General features: G+C 49.5%; 1 protein-coding gene across 1 annotated transcript; it reads right to left on the minus strand.

Moving 5' to 3' along the window:
- Nucleotides 1-34: 34 nt before the first annotated feature.
- ZYG11B (zyg-11 family member B, cell cycle regulator) lies at nt 35-17679 on the minus strand. Its single transcript, XM_075287861.1, has 14 exons — nt 17500-17679; nt 15277-15442; nt 13651-14405; nt 12719-12859; nt 12465-12641; nt 11001-11065; nt 10738-10837; nt 10002-10052; nt 9500-9661; nt 9254-9301; nt 8964-9161; nt 8671-8723; nt 7203-7300; nt 35-6257 (listed from the first exon to the last, which is right to left on the minus strand). Exons 1-14 carry the CDS (start codon nt 17500-17502, stop codon nt 6073-6075), a joined length of 2202 nt encoding a protein of 733 aa, XP_075143962.1. The 5' UTR covers nt 17503-17679; the 3' UTR covers nt 35-6072.
- Between the last annotated feature and the right edge of the window lie 5130 nt (nt 17680-22809).

Consider the following 22809-nt stretch of genomic DNA (forward strand, 5'->3'; position numbering starts at 1 on the left):
GTGTGTATATAAGAAGTCAGGCAGACGAGGGTCAGGTAGTCACCGCAGGTTTAATTGGTTGTTTTGTTCTAGTGCAATACACAAGACTGCCCTATACACATACAGTGTGATGTATACACAGCAAGCGGACACCGCTGTCACAGTACAATCCTAGGCATCACTGACATGAGTAGTGGCGGACACTGAAAGAATACAGAGACGTCATTTACACCGACGGTAAACACTGTGCTATGATGTCATCACCCCCATCCCCCAGTCCTGCCCGCTCCGCACTACAGGGAGCCCCCGGTACATGATTGTGGCCCAGTGAGGAACACTAAACATAGAACAACAAGAAACGCTTAGCCATGGGCATGTTAAGCTCCTCCCATAACTGCTGATGGGCGGAGCTTAGCCTGCCTGGGGAGGTTCTGCTGCTACAGCCAGTTGCCTTACAGCCAACAAGGGCGACGTCCCATCTCCTGGGACACGGAGACAAGACATATATATTTTTTTTTTTACATTTGATATACAAGACAAAGAGGAAGGAATCAACAAAAATGTTCGTTCTTTTTGTGCATTTTCTACATTTAGTGTTCCTCTAGGCTGGAGTTTGCTGGTTCCAGAGTCACAACGTTAAGGTACAATAACCTGTAGGTAGTAAAATAATAAGAATTCTCGTACAATAGGAACAGTTCATGCACCTTACAAAAGTTCTCATAGAGAAACGCTGGGGTTACTGCATGCGCTCCACAAAAAGGGGAGGCAGGAGCTTAAATACAGATTATTACAATGTTTTTTCAGCCTAGAAATTTTGGCCAGGGTTGTTACAGAATGAGCCAAGTACATCATCTATACACATAAGGCTTGTCACGCCGGACCGGAGATCTGTGTTACCTTCCATATTTTTTTGCACAAGTTGAAATGTACAAAAACGTGCAATTTCTTTGCCGCAAAGACCAAACATACTAGTAGTCATGGCCATGAAGCTCCGTGACTGAGGAATCCACATTTTAAAGGGGGTTTCCAGGATTAATAATGGATGACCTATTCTTTATATAGGGGTCATCAGTTGAAGATCAGTGGGGTTTGACACCCTATGAGGAGGCCATAGCGTTCAGGTGAGCACTGCAGGCTTTTCACTACTTTCCAAGTACAGCGCCGTATATTGTATAGTGGCTGTGCTTAGTATCACAGCTCAAAACATTCACTTGAATGGGACAGTGTCCTGTGAACAGGCGGAAGTGGTGCCACTTCAAACATCTGATCCAGAGGGGTCCCGGCTGTCAGACCTTTCCTGATCTTCAATTGAAGATTACAGATCAAATTAATAAGCCCCAGAAAAACCCTTTAGGCCCCATGTAGCGTAAACGTCATGATTTCGCCGCAGTGTTTTACGGTACCTGCAAAGTGGAGGGATTCTGGGTAAAGCAATGCGTATCTACTGTGATTTTTGCCACAGAGCTTTTTGGCTGCGACTCGCTACCTGGGACCTTAGTCTTAATGGGATCCTATCATTGGATACCCTTTTTTTCTTGATAATACGTAGGAAAAGCCTTAAGAAAGGCTATTCTTCTCTTACTTTTCGTTGTCTTCTCCGCGCCGCTGTTCAGTAGAAATCCGGGTTTTTTTCGGTATGCAAATGAGCTCTTTCACAGCACTGGGGCGTCTCCAATGCTGCGAGAGAACTCTCCAGCGCCACCTCCATCTTCTTCAACAGTCTCTCTCTGTGTCTTCTGTCCTGGATTTCAATCCTCTAAGCCTTGGGCAGAGCCGACTGCGCATGCCTGGGCCACAAGAAAATGGCTGCTTACACCGGCTTATTGTGTAGCGGCCATATTCTTGTGGCCCGGGCATGCGCTGTCAGCTCTGCCTGAAGCCTAGAAGATTGAAACCCAGGATGGAAGAAGACACAGGGAGAGGCCGTTCCAGAAGAAGATGGAGGCATCGCTGGAAAGTTCTCTCGCAGCATTGGGGACGCCCTAAGTGCTGTTTGAGTGCTGGGACCCGCCCCCAGTGCTGTGAGAGCCAATTTGCATACCGGAGAAAACCCGGATTTCTACCGAATAGACTTTCTTAAGGCTATTCCTACATGTTATCGAGAAAAAAAGGGGTATCCAATGATAGGATCCCTTTAATGCCCCTACTGCCACAACCAGTGCCGAGGAGACAGCTTCTTCAGAGGAAGGTTACAGCATGGAGTTTTTTTTTTTTTTTTTTTTAATGGGGAGCATTACTCTCCTAACTGCTCCCCCACTGCAGTTGTTCTAATGCCCCCTGCTGGTCTCTGCTTCCTGGCCCTTCTCAGTCACACAGGAAGTGACTTGCTCAGCCAATCACGGTCTGAGGCTGAGCACCCTTGTGGCCAGTGATTGGCTGAGAGGTAATTTCCTGCATGTTGTAAGGGTCCAGGAAGTGGAGACCAGCAGGGCGCACTGGAAACATTTATAGAAGAGCTATGGTGAAAAAGGAAACACAGCGCTCAGCTCCATGCACATGAACAAGCCCATAGACCTAGACAAAATAGAACTATATCACGGCTGGGCCACGATGGTGAAATAAGTAAAGTCTTCTAAACTCATGAACACACTCCAAATAAAAAAAATAATAACTTACATGGTTAAATCTGAAACTCCCCCCACTCCACATAGCGGTCAATTAAAATTCTGAATAATAAGAACTCACTCGACCTATATACAAGTTCCATACTTTTTTTTTCTCTACAGTTTTACAACAAATGTTTTGCACTCTTGTGAGTTATACAGCGACTAGACAATCTGGAGAACCATGATGGAAACCAGAAGAAATCGTACACACGTCCTTATTATAATACACTGGTGCAACCTAGCGGCGTACGGAATAGCAGAGGCACAGGCTACCACCATATACACAGCAGGGGGCGCCACTAGGGATAGGAAATCAGTAACACTGCAAAGGAAGGGAACGTACCGGGATCTAAAGGGTGAATGAATGCATGGCAGAATATTACCCCCCCCCTTCATAATATAGTAATGCTGACATCCCCCATGGCCCAGTGCCAATGCCCACGACCTCTGCAGCCCACCACTGGCCTTGCAGTAATGCTGGCATCTATGGGAAGTATCTGCCAAGGCCTGTGATTGGCTGCAGGAGGTCATGGAATGATGATGTGGTGTATGTGACCCCGACACCCGTGTACCGTTCATGTGACATCCCCATGTCATCACTCCAGGGACGCATTGAGAACAGGCGAGTACTGGGTGTGTTTTATTCTAACATTCCCTGCAGGACTTGGCTCATCAATATCAGATTAGTCAGGTAAGGAGTTTTGCTTTGCATGCCAGTGAGGGAATGTGGCCTATTTGCAACTCAGTCCCATTCAAGCGAATGGGCTGAGCTGCAATACCAAGTGCAGCCACTGTATGATGTACGGTGCTGTGCCAGGCAAATAGTGAGGAGGCCATAGTGCTCACTCAAACATTGTGATCGCTTCTAAAGCCTGATCGGTGGGGGTCCTGGGTGCAGATCAGATATTGACGACCTATCCTCAGGCACGTCATCAACCTATAAGCTTTGGAAACCCCTTTAAACTCCTGGACAATCCCTTTAATAGTCAGCAACCAGACATAACACTGGTAGTAATTTCATTGCAGGCAGTCACAATACATGTGCACACATAACTTCATGGTAAAGGATCTACCCGTTTCCAGATACAGCGCCATATTTGTTCATGTGGCGTTACTGCTCCGTCCCAATGCAACAAATGGGGCTGAGCAGCAATACCAGACAGTGAAACGAAAAAAACCACAGACCCTTTCCTCTTATATCGTACATCACATTTAATCCTTATACAAACAATGGTCCCCCTCACTCCCTTGTATACTGCTCAGACCCTGTCTAGCGTTACTTAGTGATCTGTATACTGTTGTAGTGCTTTGGCCAGATACGGACTGCCACTAATCCTTGGCCACGAGTGCACCGTACAGACTCACGTTATCGATGGTGTCTCATAATAAGTGATAAACCTAAATACAATGAATTAAAGGGATTATCCAACCCCATCAGTATCTGATCGGTTGGGGTCTGATAACTGGACTCCACATAGATAAACAGACATGGACGGGGACGGACGCAGCTCTACTCCTATTCATCTAGTAGGCCCAGAGCTACAACCCCATCCACTGTATAGTGGGGGCGACAAGTGACTGCCCCTAAACTTATCCATTATAAGAGTAGAGCCGCTTCTGAACCTTACAGCACCTCGATCAACTGACCATTGTGGGGCCCGGGTACAAGACCCTCCACCAAACTGATACTGGCGGACTAGTCTGTAGATAGGTCAGGAGTATAAAGACGCTGTTGGAGCCAAAAACCCCTTTAAGCTGCCCATACACATCAGGTCAATACTGGCCCAAGCGGCTGATTTTTGTGGGACTAACCATCTATCGACTGGTTATAGGGGTCTCCTGCCTCTCCCCTAAATGCAGAGTTCAGGGGAGACGAGAATCGGGCCGTTGGATTAAAGGTCACTTCTAAAAAGGTACATAACCTTACATTTTATTTTTTAATTTAAACAGATCCAAATTTTTCCGACAATTTAAAGGCATCTTCCAGGCCATAAAGAATAGATCATAAATATCAGGTGAGTGGGATTCCCAGCAACCCCACCAGTCAACTGTTCTCAGTAGCCGATATACAGAGAATGGAGCAGGAAGCGGACAGCGCCGTTCTCTGTGTAGTGGTCAGATCAGAGTACTGCAGATCAGATCCCATTCACTTAAACAGGAGTTAAGCTGCAGTGACTCAGTTCAGCCACTATACAGTGACCAGCGCTGTCTGCGTCCTGCTCCATTTTCCATGTATGAGCTGGTGAGAACATCTGATTCGTAGGGGTGGAAGGTGCAGGCAGACCCCCACAGATCTGATATTGGCCATGCTCCAAATCCCTAAGTTACCGAACACAATGGGGAGCTCAAGGATAACAAAGTCCATTGGGCTCAATTATAAATCTGTCTTCTATCAGACTGGCGGAAATGCGGAAGTAGCATTGCTGAGTGGGGGACTAAGTACGCTAGTGAGGAGTACTGAACAAAAACATTGCCTGACAGGGGGCCCCCCTTTTAAAAAAATTTGGGATCCACTGCCCTACAGACAGCAGCTCAGACCATACTTGTCACCACAGAGTATGACCAGGCCAGACTATACACAGGATAGGTTTTATGGCAGAGGTTTCGGGGACGTTCCAGGGTTGGACCTTCCATGTTCTGATTTTACATTTTGGCAAATAGGTTACTACAGAATATCGGACCTATATAAATAAATAAGAAACTCAGGTATCCTCTCTAACATGAATGTACATTATACGTCTCCTCCAGATGGTTCCGGTACAACCTCACTGATGATAAATCCTCTCTCTATACAATAGAACATCTCATGTAACATATTTACACTCTTTAGTCTTCCACAGATTCCGATTTTCATTATTTTTCCTACCAAACATACGAAAAAAATAACTCTGATTTACCTGAATTCATTTCTGCCAGGATCTGTGATTAAAGGGATGCATTGCAGAGGGTTAAAGGGGTTTTCGGGGACTATGATACTGGCCAAGGAAGTCACTTCTGTCGGTCACATGGCCATGCTGCAATACCAAGCACAGCCACTACACAATGTACAGCGCTGTTCTCGGTAAGCAGCGAACAATAGGACAGTCCTAGAGAATCCCTTTAAGACTGTAGTGATCAATGCCACAATTGATATCAGCAGTAAATTCCATATTCTAGCAAATGTGCTTTCACCAGTACTGTAAATACTGAAAGCAAAACTACCCGGACCAGAAGCCAGACCACAAGATGGCGAACATCATAATTTGCAATACTTAATTTTTTTTTGTTTGTTTTCTTACATCTTGCTTTCCAAACACACTCACATGCAACAAAAAAACAAAACAAAAAGTGAGCGGCGCTCGGGTGAGTGGTAATGCTCAATTCCTGTTTCGATACCAAAGTCTCTGCTACCTAATGAAAACGCGACATCCGCCGGGACACAGGAAGAAAGCGCCCACGTGGCAGACGCAGCGTCACGGCTGACACCAGGGAGAAGACGGCTCCGCGCTCATTTAGTAGATGGAGGAGGTCTTGGACAGAAAGTGTTACCGTGCCGTGTAAGGTGCCGATCCAGGTTATCCAAGATGGCGAGCGTGATCTGCAGTACGTCTGGGTTGGCACTTGCGTGGTCTCGGATGCGGTGCAGTTTCTCCAGGCCGCCTTCTTCTATCAGCATGCTGCAGTAGCGAACGGCTAGAAATATAAAGGATGTATATAAATAGAATATAAAGGATGGCAGCAGTGGGTGTAGTGTGACCTAATAGTACTAATCATACACTCACTGATAAAATACCGCACACAGGTAAATAGGTCGATCGATGCAAAACCCATCCCGCAGATAGGAAAAAGATTACAGGAGTGGTCAGATTCGCCGCTGGGTCTTGCCACAAGGGGGCATGAAATTGCCCTATAAAAAGGCTCTCAAAGGCTACTTTTGGGTAGTGTACTACTAGAAATGCCTCTATGACGTACACATACATTTTGCCCAGTTGACAGGCTAGCCTAGCTGTTCCGACTGGTTGGAAGCAGGGGTTACATGAGGTCACGTATGTGGCAACCAGGCCCCAGACAGACCACTGACAAGTACAAGCAGCTCCAGACACAGGGGGCGCCTTCTTTACACCCCCTGTCTCTGCCTGCACCATTTCCAAGCACTTGGAAGGAAATTTGGTGCCATTGCACGAAATGTGGACTGAATTGTTTTTAGGAATTAATACAGATTCCAATGTTGATCGGGTTCAAGTGTAGAGGCCTTGTGGTAAGCGCGTCAACCCTGCCTTTGCTGTGGCAACACACTGCCCCCTGCTGGTGTGATGATCTGGGGCGCCATCACATACAAGCTGTAACCTCTATGGTAAATGTACTGCTATATACCATACAGAACCTGTATATACCTCCATATCCTGTCGTATCTCATCTTGTATCCAAGCTAGAGGCAGTATTACCCAATAACCTTCTCCTTTGGCTGTTATATTGTAGTCATCTCCATAGATCATCATTACATCATCCCAAGAAAGCCTCAGTCTAGTACAACTTCTTGGTGCCAGATATTTTTTATGTCTATGAGTGTATATTATATAGAGATACGACAAAAGCAACAAAAGTAAAGAGTTTGTAAAGATTTTCTAAAGTACATACGGTTTTTGCTACAGACATGTTGCATGGCCCAGACTGCCCAGAGTTGTACCCCAGGTGTACTAAAACAGGCGAGGAGAGGGAAGAAGGGATTGAAGGACCTGCAAAGAAGAAGATGGAGAATTCACATTATAATCGGAGAATGTAACCAAGACAAAGTAGCGCAGCCGTGACATCGATATATAACATGTTTGTAATACCATGGATAACACCAACCTACAGAGTTCTCTGGATCTCCTGGTGTCTTGTATGATCAGTAATGCTCTACCCTTAATTGGACCCCACCAAATACTTATCCCCTACCCTCAGCATTAATATAGGTCAGACAATGTGCAATGTCTCCTTCCACTGACAATTTTACATAACCCGGCAGGGCAGGATATTCCTGGAGCAGAGCTTAGCACATTGCTTTCATAATAGTCAGGATTACAAGGGGTCACACCAGGCTGTCAAACCATCACGTGACTGAACACGAGACGTAGCTGCAGGACATACATGGCGGGTACATCGCCAGCCACAGGACGTCAATAAAGGGAACAATAAACAGCGACAGCTCGGTTTCTGAATGTGCTAATTTGGATCTGGAAATCGCGACCGGCTCTCTTACTATAGAGCCAAAGGATCAGTAAAGTATGATCAGCGACATTCAGAAAGGGACGAAACTGCAGCTGACAGTAGAAAAGAAAAAGTGATCGTATGATGGATCCCACATTTATTAGATTCATTTTTGGAAGATCTTGCCATAATTAAAGGAATTAATATGCTGCAGTTATATTTTGGGGGGGTCTTATCTCCTGGTGGTCTGGTCCTAGGGGAACCAAAGACGAGGCATGCTTAAAGGGGCTCTATCAGAAAAATGATGCTATAAGAGCCCCACATAGGTCTGAATAGCCTTTAGAAAGGCTATTCAGGCACCGCTAATGTTATTTTAACCCCTTCCCCGTTTTAAAATAAAACCATAATAACATATATGCAAATTATACTTATCGTGCACGGTCCGACGTCATCTTCTGGCACGCCTTCCTCTTCTATCGGCGACGTCCTCTGGTCCTGGCTTCCTCCTCCTCTTCATCCGGCGGGATTGGTTAAAATCCAGTATTGCTTTCCTCAACGGGGTGAGTGTACTGCCATTGAGAAAAATGGCGCTGGAGCGTGCGCAGTTGCTCCAGAGGGAGCGATACTGCACACGCGCCAGATTTGAAGAAGAGGACGATGAAGCTGAGGAAGAACCAGGACTGGAGGGCGTCGCCGATAGAAGAAGAAAGAAGAGGAAGGCGTAAAGATAAGGTCGGACCGTGCATGACAAGTATAATTTGCATATATGTTTTTAAACAGGGGGGGGGGGGGTTAAAATAAGATTAGCGGTGCCTGAATAGCCTATTCAGGCATATGTGGGGCTCATACAACATAATTTTGCTGATAGAGCCCCTTTAAGACAACCTTAAGACAAAGGCTCTAAAACATTCCTCACCTGTACGCCACCATCTCACATTCAGGTGTCGGCCAACTGAGTATGGCAGAATGCTGCAAAACACAGATACATAAAGAATTAGGAATACAGAGTTGTACGACAGGGATCCATAATCATTCGTGATGTTGGCTGGGGAGTCCGGCTCATAGGGGAATAGAGATTTTGCATGCAAATAAAGAGTTAAATCACAAAATTGAAAGAGCTCAAGTTCTGACATGTTTTTGGCCCTCAAATAAGGGATTTTCAGAGTGTGCCGAGGACTATAGAAAGCTCAAGGATATATTCTGACTCACTAGTTCCTCCAGCAATGCAGTCCGCAGGCCTGAGCTTAGCGTCCAGGTCTCTTCTCCCCGGGACACAAGGTGTGCGATAATCCCAGCAGCAAAGTAACTGACCTCTACTTCCACACTATGGAGGAGCTTACTGATCTGATCAATAAAATCCTTCCACATGAGCTCTGAGTGCAGCTCCTTCACCTCTGCTATGTTATTCTACAAGAAACAGAGACATTTGTGTCAAAAACTAAATTGAAGGCAGACACTAGAAAGCAGCGTGAGCAAGTGAGGTTTTCTCAAATTCTTACCAGCAAACCCAGAACCTTCTGCTGTATGGAAGACTCGGATGGGAAGGTCTTGGAAAAGAGAAGAAAGAATTGGTTATTTTTTGGGTCTTGAGTTCAAGTCCAAGGAGGAGCGATGTTGGATGGTGTTCTTATAGGTTTCATCTCTGGCACTACTGAGTGATAGGAATGAATACAACCTATGTGCAGAGCTCTGGAGTATGATGGCGCTATAGAAGTAACCGAAAAAAAATGCCAATTTTCCGTTACCTCAAGGACCTTCATGAAGAGTTCCAGACCTTGGTTTTCTATAAAATGTCGACATGTGGTCGGGGATTCGTCCGTCAGGTTCCACAGAGCACTGAGAGTGAATTTCAAGGTGGTGTCCACTAGACTCTGGCTGGTCTTTTGTCGCACTATTTGAAGAAGTTGCTTTGGCAGGGAAAAGAAAAAAAAAATTTAGTTTCTGTGCATGTAACATATCCTTGCCGAAAATGTACCATTATATCAAAAGCTCAGGATGGGCCTAGCAAATCTATGAAGCCTCCTCTAATAACGAATATAGGATTCCACCGAGGTCATACAGTGAGCGGATGAGCAGCTTTTCTAAACTCGGCCATATCAGTTTGTGATGACATAAGGGGGATCTGCACACTAGGACTAGGGATGGCTTTGATATCAAGAAACAGACATGCAATGGGAATATGTGACGTGAAACACGATCATCCACACCAAGCCTGAGAAACAAATATACGTTATAGTGCAAATTTACCCGCACAATGAAGAGCTCGGCTCCCAACTGTGCCGTTTGTTCAGTAGATAGCTGTAAGACAAATAAAATGTGATACACAGATACACAAGCAGATAACACCACAACTGTACTGAACCTTCTAGTAGCATTCAGTGTGACCTGGAGTCTGCAGGGACAGGTGACAGACTCCCATACAGACTCTAGTTCACACGGGCACAGAGGGGGCAGATTATGGCAAGGAATCCACGTCATAATCCGCCCCCTCACAATGGTGGTCTATGGAGACCGCTAGCGTTCGTTCAAATTCATAGATGATTGGCCAAGCCAAGTGTGCGTGTTTAGGAGTTTTGCAGTTTTTTTTTTTCCTACAATATGTGGATGAGATTAATGAAGTGAGATTTTTTTCCCATCCTACTTCCTCCAGGGATCTATTTTGCCTGAACCTTGGGTTTTCGGGCTTGCTCTGACTCTAGCTTAGCATCTGAGTTGCTCCTCTTGCCTCTGCCATGTTCACTGGCACTACTATGGGGGCTGGCATTACTATTACAATAATCTATTTAGCCGGCCCCCATAGTACAGGTAATCCTACCAGATGTGGAGTGGAGTAGGTATTGTCACGTGATCCAAGTCAGCACCAGTCTGGAAATCCGGATCTTTGGGTAAACTAGAACCACAGAGGAAGCTGAGGAAAAGAGTCCCTGGATAACGCCTTTAATCTGTGCGCTTTACAAAGATACTGTACATTACACGCACACACCTTTGCAGCGAGAATAGAGATGATCGCCACCGCCATCCTCTGCATGTTCTGATCTTCATGATTGCACAACCACTGCATGACAAGCTTTGCGGCATCAAACCTGGAAGACAAGGGGACGATCATCATGGAAGTCATTGTAATGGTCAGTGTAACCTACGTACTGTCTCAGTATAGGGCATCTACATGAGAATACAGAATGTGTCCTGTAACACAGGTCTGCTACATTTGGTATTCAGCTAAGGAATTGGGCATTTAGTTAGTACCTGTTGAATGGGACGTCTTGCAGGATCCGATCACTACACAGGGACAGTAGACAGTTCTTCTGCAACTAAACCAAGAGATCAAAACAACAAACGTTACTAAATACGAGGGATTCAAGAAATCACAAAGTCAGCTAACAGGCCACAAGAGACTGGACTGTAATGTACAGGGTGGCCATAATATAACCTCAGGTGTTTGGAGTCGTGTGCAGGCTGACCCAATGGACGGAATTGCCTGAAAATTCGTATGTGTGCTAATCAAGGCATGGGGAAACGGACGGCATGAAAAAAAATGTAATACCAAAACTCCCCACCAGAGGATAATGTGGGGCTGTACAGTGAGCGCGCGGCGCAAAACCCGTCTGTCGATACTTGGGGATGTCCCATTTGGACCACCGACTAGCATGACTGTTCAAGGTGGCCGCCATCATGCATGGTGAGCATGGTCATCCTATACAGAACGTGCTCGACGCTTGCATGTAACATCTCTGCGCACTTCCAATGTGATGCAGTCTTTGAGGTCAGGCAGGGTTTCGACATTCCCCCGATAAACACGCTCCCTCAAGTGTCGAAACTGATCTACGGTACAGAACTGTAACATACTATAGGGCAGCCTAGCAATATCTTTCTCTTTTCCAGTGCAGATTACAAGCAGAGGTTTCCCATAGACCTCACTAAAGTGAAAAATCCACAGGATACATCGCAGATTCCCCATCAAAATCCACATCTATGATATTAGGAAGGGGTGTACATTCAGGACTAGGAAATGCCACCATTTCATCTGCGTTTCTCACTAAGTGAATCAGAGCTGAGCCCGTGGCCATTTTTGCAGCCCTTATACCAGTGTGCTTGGAAAATCCCTATGCTTTTCAGTGTACAATACGCTCAGTGGACTTTCAAGTGACAGATTTTATTTTCCTTAAAGTGTAACCGCAGTTTTCATTTTGCTATTGTGTAAGGGGTTAGAGAAGGAGCATTTTTGCAATATAGTTTATGAACAGCTTCTTTTTATAGTATAAGCAGCTTCTCCATCTCTTCTGAGCATGCTCAAACTCATCGCTGCGTTCTAGACATCTAGTATTGCATGTACGGGCAGACGCCTTAGCCTATCTATCTCTACAGGCCCTGCCCTCATATACTGTAGTGAAAACATGACCTGGTCTCACCCTCTCCCTGACTTATCTTATCTCCTAGTACATGGGCAAGTTTGTAAGAGAGATAAGAGCAGAGAGCTGGATCGCTTAGTACAGGCAGAAATGAATACAAGTTAGGCTTCAAGCACACCGCTTGAGGCCTAACTATGTAACAATGCTCAGAATGTTGCTATTTGTCATCAAGTGAAGCAAAGTAAGTTAATAAGCTATATTACTAAAGTGTTCCCAATATAACGCCCCACAAATGATGGTTATACATGAGGCCACCAATCCACCACCAACTGGTTATCCAAGATGGTGGATTAGGCCATACCTGCTGGTGGTTTGGGAAATTCTTCATGGCTTCCAGTAGTAAGTGCGTCACATCGGCCAGAAGCTTGACAGGCATCCCGGCTGCTAGATCCTGCTTGGTCAAGTTAAAGACGCAGGCGCTGGCAGCGAGCTGTACGGGAAGATTGGTAGGATGGTTTCTCATGCCGATCACCACTAACTGGGAAGAAAACAGAAGGGTCAGTCGCTCGTATGGAAATCCTGCCAATGGGCTTCCAGCCGTAAAAGAGTCAATACCTTCAACATCTCTGGATTTGCTTTTTCCATGGCGTGTGTCAGACTAAACAGGTGAAAGAGGGCCTCACGAACGAAGAAGGAGCGCTCGCTGTATCTGCGGAGGGCTTCTGCTATCTGGATCTGATTGGCTTCGCCGGAAACCTTCAAAACATACAATGGGTTCGAGAGATCATCATAATGTGCAATGTCCATAGTAATACAAACATGGAGGGGTTATTGGGCGGTTTTTGCGGAGACCAGAAGAAGCTCACGGGCGGACACTTAGCAAGCGCATTAAAGTGAATGGGTCTGAAAACTGATCATCGGGTTTCTGTCTCCTGTCCAGTTTCTCTGGCAGAAGACGGAAACCTGCAAAGCGGAGACTGGGCGCTGGTGTGGACCCGCCCTTACAGAGATTATCAATTGACAAATATTCGCTTCCTATAGGACATTAGGCCCAATTAGATTTCTGGGGATAAAAATCACCAAAGGTTTCTGTTGACAGAACAAGGGTTCGGCCAAGAAGCAACCTGCAAATACCCCCGTAAACATGCACTCTAGGAGCAGCCAAGCTTTCATGTTTATTACAACTGGAAAAGGGGGATAGTCAGCCGACAAGTGAAACAAATGATCACGTTTTGTGCCAAGCCTTCTAAATATTAGGTTTCAGTGTACCTATTGGTATTGCTAGGACTGCCGATGACCTACTCCCCCTATGAACATGCAAACCAGTGACAATGCACCAACACACCCATTTTTCCGATTAGTAAGAGTCCCAGCGCTTGGGATCCCACCATTGAGCAAGTTCTAACCTAACTTGTGGATAAGTGATAACTTGTTCTGTGTCTAACCCCTTTAAATTTAGATATTGGGTACAGGCCGCAAGAAAGTATACTAATGCAAGACAACAGGGCAACATAGATGGGCGACATCAGAATATAGTAATGTCCTACCTTCACACTACCTTCTCCAGACAGGAGCTCTGAATATCCAGCCTCTGTGGCCAAAAGACCTACAAACTGAATCTGAGGGCGCTGCAAGATGAACGCCTCGACCGCTTTATCCGTCACATGCTTTCTCCCAGAGATGTCTAAGGAGACGAGGCTGAGGAGGATATCCTTCTGCTCCAGCAGGCGGCAAGCTATATCTGATGTGAACTGCTTGTCATCAGATATATCCAGGTGACTGAGGTGCTGCAGTTCTTTGATCACTTCCAATATTTGCGTTGTAGTCATTTTCAGACACTTTAGGTGATGCATGGTTAGGGATTTGAGCCTGTCCTTGCAGTTCAGTAGGGCCGAGATGTCAGTCACTGACGTGTTGGATATATCTAAGCTTTCCAACCGGGGAAGGGAAGCGACATCTGCAAGGTCTTCATTGTAAAACAGGACATTAGTGATGCTGAGAGCGCGAAGTCCGGAGAGTCGGCTGAAGCATCGCTCATAAGGATCCTCCAGCGACAGAGTCAGGGAGTTTAGGATCAGGCATTGTAGATTGTCCCGGATCCATTTGCTACTACTGAGGCCAGATATTATGTCAGTGATGGTTATATCTGCATTGACCCCCGTCGCATCCAGTTCTACTAGTTTGTGGTGGCAGAAAGCCTTACGGAAAGCTACGGCAGAGATCTTCGCCTTGCGGATACAGGCACGCTTCAGACGCAACTGGCTCCCACGGAAAATTCCTACCGTTACCTCATTGAGTTGTCCTGAAGGAAAGGAAAAGTGGAAGAAAATTATTAGTAGACAAAATCAGGCAAGTAAAATGGTCAAGGGGGACAAAGAGGGAGATTGGGCTCCCACCAATTATTGGCCACAGCAGTGAGATTCCAGTCTTTCAAGATGGGACCATGAACTAAAGGCGACCTTGTAAGTGTCAGAACTGTAAGCGATTGGTGAGAAGATTAAGAATTTATTTATTTTTTGCCCATTCAACCTGTTTGTTCCAAAATTTGCAGGAAAATGTGTTGAAAGTGGCTACCAAGGTACGTACATGGACCACCAGCACTTAGGGTGGATTCACATGGCAGAGCCGACTTGAGGCGGAACCTGGGACGGAGTGCCCAAATGCTAGTATGAACCTAGTTAGCCGTATTCAGGCTAGTAATCCAACCCATACAGAGACAGTGCTTTTTGGCCCAATTCAGCCCGCACTGTATATAGGCTTACACCAGTGATTTATTATCAATTGTAGCTAGAGATGAGCGAGAACTGTTCGGATCAGCCGATCCGAACAGCACGCTCGCATAGAAATGAATGGACGTAGCCGGCACGCGGGGGGTTAAACGGCCGGCGTCAAAGTGGAAGTACCAGGTGCATCCATTCATTTCTATGGAGCGTGCTGTTCGAATCGGCTGATCCCAACAGTACTCGCTCATCTCTAATTGTAGCTGAAGTCGCTCATAACTGGCGTTCAGCTCTGGCGCACAGCAGAGGCCTCTTAATAACGGTGACCTATCTGACGCCGGCACAGCAGATTATCACGACTAGCATATTACACTCCAGCCCAAAATTGATACAAAAATATAGACATACTGTACAAACAACGTTTTATACAACATTATTGTAGGTTTGCATTACTTTGTACAGCCATCGTGCGCAGCAGCTGATCGGCCACCTCCTGCGGGAACACCGCCGCATCGTGCAAGCTAAACGTCCCATCCGATCTCTTCCAGCAAAACTTCTCAAGGTGCGCGCTCAAGAAATGTAAGGCTATGTCGATCAAGGACTTTGGGGTGGCCTCCTCCTGAAAGAGAGCGTTCATGGGAAATTCACAGGAGTCAGTGCAATGTTATAACTTCAGAGCATATTAGAAATAGAGACATTGGTGAGACTTTCATTGTGTTAGAGGGAACGTCCAAATGATTGTAATCTCCACTGCAAATTCTGTTGCTTTTGGTTAAGTCAGCGGGGGTGACCGATACTGAGGACCATTGTGTGACGGACCCAGCACTGAGCTGTGGTTACTGTTTACCATAGAAACCACAACACAGATGTGAACAGGGCTTAAATCTATCAATGATTCTCATAGAAAGAGGAAGTATACCCACTGAGCCGACCTACAGTCTGCAGACAGATCTGTTATCAGAATGGGATAGTGAAATTCTGCTGTGAGATGCAAAAGCCATTTTAGAAATTCCCCTTCCAGAAAAATATCAGTGCGACTGTGCAACCACAGCACCTCCATTCTTGCAATCATAGGGGTGTCATCGTGACTATGCAACCATAGCACCTCCATTCTTGTAATCGTAGGGGCGTCATCGTGACTATGCAACCATAGCACCTCCATTCTTGCAATTATAGCGGTGTCATCGTGACTATGCAACCATAGCACCTCCATTCTTGTAATCGTAGGGGCGTCATCGTGACTATGCAACCATAGCACCTCCATTTTTGCAATCATAGGGGTGTCATCGTGACTATGCAACCATAGCACCTCCAATCTTGCAATCGTAGAGGTGTCATCGTGACTATACAACCATAGCACCTCCATTCTTGCAATTATAGCGGTGTCATCGTGACTATGCAACCATAGCACCTCCATTCTTGTAATCGTAGGGGTGTCATCGTGACTATACAACCATAGCACCTCCATTCTTGCAATTATAGCGGTGTCATCGTGACTATGCAACCATAGCACCTCCATTCTTGCAATTATAGCGGTGTCATCGTGACTATGCAACCATAGCACCTCCATTCTTGTAATCGTAGGGGTGTCATCGTGACTATACAACCATAGCACCTCCATTCTTGCAATTATAGCGGTGTCATCGTGACTATGCAACCATAGCACCTCTTTTCTTGCAATCATAGGGGTGTCATCGTGACTATACAAACATAGCACCTCCATTCTTGCAATCATAGGGTGTCATCGTGACTATGCAACCATAGCACCTCTTTTCTTGCAATCATAGGGGTGTCATCGTGACTATACAAACATAGCACCTCCATTCTTGCAATCATAGGGTGTCATCGTGACTATGCAACCATAGCACCTCTTTTCTTGCAATCATAGGGGTGTCATCGTGACTATGCAACCATAGCACCTCTTTTCTTGCAATCATAGGGGTGTCATCGTAACTTTGCAACCATAGCACCTCTATTTTTGCAATCCTTGGGGTGTCAGTCAGACCCCGAATGATCTATCCTGTATATAATCCTGTCCTCAGCGGTCACATGTTGGGTACTGGTGACATCTCTGCTAATTACTAAACGCTTCCGGCCCAGCCAAAATTGTCACAGAATGGAGAACGCTGCTTCTTATTTATTTTAGCACCCTGGGTTTTCTAGTTTGCCATGTTTCATCTGTAAAATCAAAAATTGGCCCAAAAATGTCATGCAATTTTTTTCCCCGTGGAGTTTTAACTGCGCCGTGTGAATGCTCCCTTAATGGTGATCTCTCTAGGAACAGCTGCTGATGCCCGCTGGGCTCCTGACAGGTGGCGGTCCTGCAACTTGCTCAAGGAATCCGGTAAAAATGTGGATAAGCCACTTATTAGCTGCAAACGGCCATAATGTTGCTGCTGGGGGAGCGGTTCCCTGCACCGTGCGCCATACACCTGCCTGCTGCCCCGTATAGGGTCCGTGCACACATTATATAGCACCATATAGCGGTGTTACAGGTGTGTGACGGCCATAGTGCGGTATAATGCCAGCCTAAGACTATGGCACTGCCACTATGTACAGTATACAAGGTATATACAGCAGGGTGACAACAGCTGAGCCCCAGGTGCTGCCAGTGCCCTATAAGAGCAGGGTGACATGGCAGGGTGCAGCACACACGGCTATAGACGGGGCACCCACCATCTTTACTCCAGGATCAGGCGCTGCTCCTCCGGCCGATCTTCCTCCGTGTCGGCCTGGGCTGCTGCCTGGGGAAGGCCCCGCACCTCGGACCGGGCTGTCTGCGGGCTCCTGCCTCGTCTCGGCCCCGAGCTCCTAAGTTCGGCCCGTAAGGAAGTGACAAGCTCCGGCCCGGAGAGCGGTGGGAGGCCCGGGCGCAGGAGGCCGGGAAATGAACGCGTTGCTACGCAACCTGTCTTAAAGGGCCCGCAGATAGGAACCGTGCGGGGGTCAGTGAGGAGAGAGGGGGTCGGTGAGGACAGAGGGGGACAGTGAGGACAGAGGGGGTCAGTGAGGACAGAGGGGGATCAGTGAGGAGAGAGGGGGTCAGTGAGGAGAGAGGGGGATCAGTGAGGAGAGAGGGGGATCAGTGAGGACAGAGGGGATCAGTGAGGAGAGAGGGGGATCAGTGAGGAGAGAGGGGGACAGTGAGGAGAGAGGGGGATCAGTGAGGAGAGAGGGGGATCAGTGAGGACAGAGGGGGTCAGTGAGGACAGAGGGGGATCAGTGAGGAGAGAGGGGGTCAGTGAGGACAGAGGGGGTCAGTGAGGAGAGAGGGGGATCAGTGAGGACAGAGGGGGTCAGTGAGGAGAGAGGGGGTCAGTGAGGACAGAGGGGGACAGTGAGGACAGAGGGGGTCAGTGAGGACAGAGGGGGATCAGTGAGGAGAGAGGGGGTCAGTGAGGAGAGAGGGGGATCAGTGAGGAGAGAGGGGGTCAGTGAGGACAGAGGGGGGTCAGTGAGGAGAGAGGGGGTCAGTGAGGACAGAGGGGGATCAGTGAGGACAGAGGGGGTCAGTGAGGACAGAGGGGGATCAGTGAGGAGAGAGGGGGTCAGTGAGGATAGAGGGGGGTCAGTGAGGAGAGAGGGGGTCAGTGAGGACAGAGGGGGATCAGTGAGGAGAGAGGGGGTCAGTGAGGAGAGAGGGGGGTCAGTGAGGAGAGAGGGGGTCAGTGAGGACAGAGGGGGATCAGTGAGGACAGAGGGGGATCAGTGAGGAGAGAGGGGGTCAGTGAGGACAGAGGGGGATCAGTGAGGACAGAGGGGGTCAGTGAGGACAGAGGGGGTCAGTGAGGACAGAGGGGGTCAGTGAGGAGAGAGGGGGTCAGTGAGGAGAGAGGGGGTCAGTGAGGACAGAGGGGGTCAGTGAGGACAGAGGGGGACAGTGAGGACAGAGGGGGTCAGTGAGGAGAGAGGGGGTCAGTGAGGACAGAGGGGGACAGTGAGGAGAGAGGGGGTCAGTGAGGAGAGAGGGGGATCAGTGAGGACAGAGGGGGATCAGTGAGGAGAGAGGGGGTCAGTGAGGACAGAGGGGGTCAGTGAGGACAGAGGGGGGTCAGTGAGGACAGTGGGGGATCAGTGAGGAGAGAGGGGGATCAGTGAGGAGAGAGGGGGGTCAGTGAGGAGAGAGGGGGATCAGTGAGGAGAGAGGGGGGTCAGTGAGGAGAGAGGGGGTCAGTGAGGACAGAGGGGGATCAGTGAGGAGAGAGGGGGGTCAGTGAGGACAGTGGGGGATCAGTGAGGAGAGAGGGGGTCAGTGAGGACAGAGGGGGACAGTGAGGAGAGAGGGGGTCAGTGAGGACAGAGGGGGACAGTGAGGAGAGAGGGGGTCAGTGAGGACAGAGGGGGTCAGTGAGGAGAGAGGGGGTCAGTGAGGACAGAGGGGGATCAGTGAGGACAGAGGGGGATCAGTGAGGACAGAGGGGGATCAGTGAGGAGAGAGGGGGATCAGTGAGGACAGAGGGGGATCAGTGAGGAGAGAGGGGGTCAGTGAGGACAGAGGGGGATCAGTGAGGAGAGAGGGGGTCAGTGAGGAGAGAGGGGGTCAGTGAGGACAGAGGGGGATCAGTGAGGACAGAGGGGGATCAGTGAGGACAGAGGGGGATCAGTGAGGAGAGAGGGGGTCAGTGAGGAGAGAGGGGGTCAGTGAGGAGAGAGGGGGTCAGTGAGGAGAGAGGGGGTCAGTGAGGACAGAGGGGGACAGTGAGGACAGAGGGGGTCAGTGAGGACAGAGGGGGTCAGTGAGGACAGAGGGGGACAGTGAGGACAGAGGGGGATCAGTGAGGACAGAGGGGGATCAGTGAGGAGAGAGGGGGTCAGTGAGGAGAGAGGGGGTCAGTGAGGAGAGAGGGGGTCAGTGAGGAGAGAGGGGGTCAGTGAGGAGAGAGGGGGTCAGTGAGGACAGAGGGGGACAGTGAGGACAGAGGGGGTCAGTGAGGACAGAGGGGGTCAGTGAGGACAGAGGGGGACAGTGAGGACAGAGGGGGTCAGTGAGGACAGAGGGGGACAGTGAGGACAGAGGGGGACAGTGAGGACAGAGGGGGTCAGTGAGGACAGAGGGGGATCAGTGAGGACAGAGGGGGATCAGTGAGGAGAGAGGGGGTCAGTGAGGAGAGAGGGGGTCAGTGAGGACAGAGGGGGACAGTGAGGACAGAGGGGGTCAGTGAGGACAGAGGGGGACAGTGAGGACAGAGGGGGTCAGTGAGGACAGAGGGGGTCAGTGAGGACAGAGGGGGTCAGTGAGGAGAGAGGGGGTCAGTGAGGAGAGAGGGGGTCAGTGAGGAGAGAGGGGGGTCAGTGAGGAAAGAGGGGGACAGTGAGGAGAGAGGGGGATCAGTGAGGAGAGAGGGGATCAGTGAGGAAAGAGGGGGACAGTGAGGACAGAGGGGGATCAGTGAGGAGAGAGGGGGTCAGTGAGGAGAGAGGGGGATCAGTGAGGAGAGAGGGGGTCAGTGAGGAGAGAGGGGGACAGTGAGGACAGAGGGGGGTCAGTGAGGACAGAGGGGGATCAGTGAGGAGAGAGGGGGTCAGTGAGGAGAGAGGGGGTCAGTGAGGAGAGAGGGGATCAGTGAGGAAAGAGGGGGACAGTGAGGAGAGAGAGGGGGTCAGTGAGGAGAGAGGGGGTCAGTGAGGAGAGAGGGGGTCAGTGAGGAGAGAGGGGGATCAGTGAGGAGAGAGGGGGTCAGTGAGGAAAGAGGGGGTCAGTGAGGAAAGAGGGGGTCAGTGAGGAAAGAGGGGGTCAGTGAGGAGAGAGAGGGGGTCAGTGAGGACAGAGGGGGTCAGTGAGGACAGAGGGGGTCAGTGAGGAGAGAGAGGGGGTCAGTGAGGAGAGAGAGGGGGACAGTGAGGAGAGAGGGGGACAGTGAGGAGAGAGGGGGACAGTGAGGAGAGAGGGGGGTCAGTGAGGACAGAGGGGGTCAGTGAGGAGAGAGGGGGGTCAGTGAGGAGAGAGGGGGGTCAGTGAGGACAGAGGGGGTCAGTGAGGAGAGAGGGGGTCAGTGAGGAGAGAGGGGGTCAGTGAGGACAGAGGGGGGTCAGTGAGGAAAGAGGGGGATCAGTGAGGAGAGAGGGGGTCAGTGAGGAGAGAGGGGGTCAGTGAGGACAGAGGGGGATCAGTGAGGACAGAGGGGGATCAGTGAGGAGAGAGGGGGATCAGTGAGGACAGAGGGGGATCAGTGAGGACAGAGGGGGGTCAGTGAGGAGAGAGGGGGGTCAGTGAGGAGAGAGGGGGGGTCAGTGAGGAGAGAGGGGGGTCAGTGAGGAGAGAGGGGGATCAGTGAGGAGAGAGGGGGTCAGTGAGGAAAGAGGGGGTCAGTGAGGAAAGAGGGGGTCAGTGAGGAAAGAGGGGGTCAGTGAGGAGAGAGGGGGACAGTGAGGAGAGAGGGGGTCAGTGAGGACAGAGGGGGTCAGTGAGGAGAGAGGGGGTCAGTGAGGAAAGAGAGGGGGTCAGTGAGGAAAGAGAGGGGGACAGTGAGGAGAGAGGGGGTCAGTGAGGAGAGAGGGGGGACAGTGAGGAGAGAGGGGGTCAGTGAGGAGAGAGGGGGGTCAGTGAGGAGAGAGGGGGTCAGTGAGGAGAGAGGGGGTCAGTGAGGACAGAGGGGGACAGTGAGGAGAGAGGGGGGTCAGTGAGGACAGAGGGGGTCAGTGAGGAGAGAGGGGGTCAGTGAGGAGAGAGGGGGTCAGTGAGGACAGAGGGGGGTCAGTGAGGACAGAGGGGATCAGTGAGGAGAGAGGGGGTCAGTGAGGAGAGAGGGGGTCAGTGAGGACAGAGGGGGATCAGTGAGGACAGAGGGGGATCAGTGAGGACAGTGGGGGATCAGTGAGGAGAGAGGGGGATCAGTGAGGACAGAGGGGGATCAGTGAGGAGAGAGGGGGTCAGTGAGGACAGAGGGGGACAGTGAGGAGAGAGGGGGTCAGTGAGGACAGAGGGGGGTCAGTGAGGAGAGAGGGGGTCAGTGAGGACAGAGGGGGATCAGTGAAGACAGAGGGGGATCAGTGAGGACAGAGGGGGGTCAGTGAGGACAGAGGGGGATCAGTGAGGACAGAGGGGGGTCAGTGAGGACAGAGGGGGATCAGTGAGGACAGAGGGGGGTCAGTGAGGACAGAGGGGGATCAGTGAGGACAGAGGGGGATCAGTGAGGAGAGAGGGGGTCAGTGAGGACAGAGGGGGACAGTGAGGAGAGAGGGGGTCAGTGAGGACAGAGGGGGGTCAGTGAGGACAGAGGGGATCAGTGAGGACAGAGGGGGATCAGTGAGGAGAGAGGGGGTCAGTGAGGACAGAGGGGGATCAGTGAGGACAGAGGGGGTCAGTGAGGAGAGAGGGGGATCAGTGAGGAGAGAGGGGGATCAGTGAGGACAGAGGGGGATCAGTGAGGACAGAGGGGGATCAGTGAGGACAGAGGGGGATCAGTGAGGAAAGAGGGGGTCAGTGAGGACAGAGGGGGGTCAGTGAGGACAGAGGGGGGTCAGTGAGGACAGAGGGGGTCAGTGAGGAGAGAGGGGGATCAGTGAGGAGAGAGGGGGATCAGTGAGGACAGAGGGGGATCAGTGAGGAAAGAGGGGGTCAGTGAGGAGAGAGGGGTCAGTGAGAACGGAGGGGGTCAGTGAGGACAGAGGGGGGTCAGTGAGGACAGAGGGGGTCAGTGACTAAAGCGGCTTATATAACTGCTAGAGAGCCCAGGTCACACGGAGCTGACACACTGTGGTTATACACAATTGGTTACCACATAAAGACACTATTCACACGTAACAGGAATCATAACGGATTCATCTCCTGTCAGAAGAACCAATGGACTGTAGAGGGTCCCCATAAATACAGCCAGTGACCCCATAAATACAGCCATGACCCCATATATACAGCCATGACCCCAAAAATACAGCCATGACCCCATAAATACAGTCATGACCCCATAAATACAGCCATGACCCCATAAATACAGTCATGACCCCATAAATATAGCCATGACCCCATAAATACAGCCAGGAACCCCA

The sequence above is a fragment of the Leptodactylus fuscus genome, chromosome 9 (assembly GCF_031893055.1).
Source record: "Leptodactylus fuscus isolate aLepFus1 chromosome 9, aLepFus1.hap2, whole genome shotgun sequence".
NCBI classification, from domain to species: domain Eukaryota; kingdom Metazoa; phylum Chordata; class Amphibia; order Anura; family Leptodactylidae; genus Leptodactylus; species Leptodactylus fuscus.

What these genes read in the sequence shown, in the direction of transcription:
- ZYG11B (XM_075287861.1), bottom strand. An exon ending in CCGAGCTCTTCATTGTGCGG is followed by an intron (nt 9,662 to 10,001) that starts GTAAATTTGCAC and finishes TCCCTGCCAAAG; the next exon opens with CAACTTCTTCAAATAGTGCG. An exon ending in TCTTCATGAAGGTCCTTGAG is followed by an intron (nt 9,302 to 9,499) that starts GTAACGGAAAAT and finishes CTCTTTTCCAAG; the next exon opens with ACCTTCCCATCCGAGTCTTC.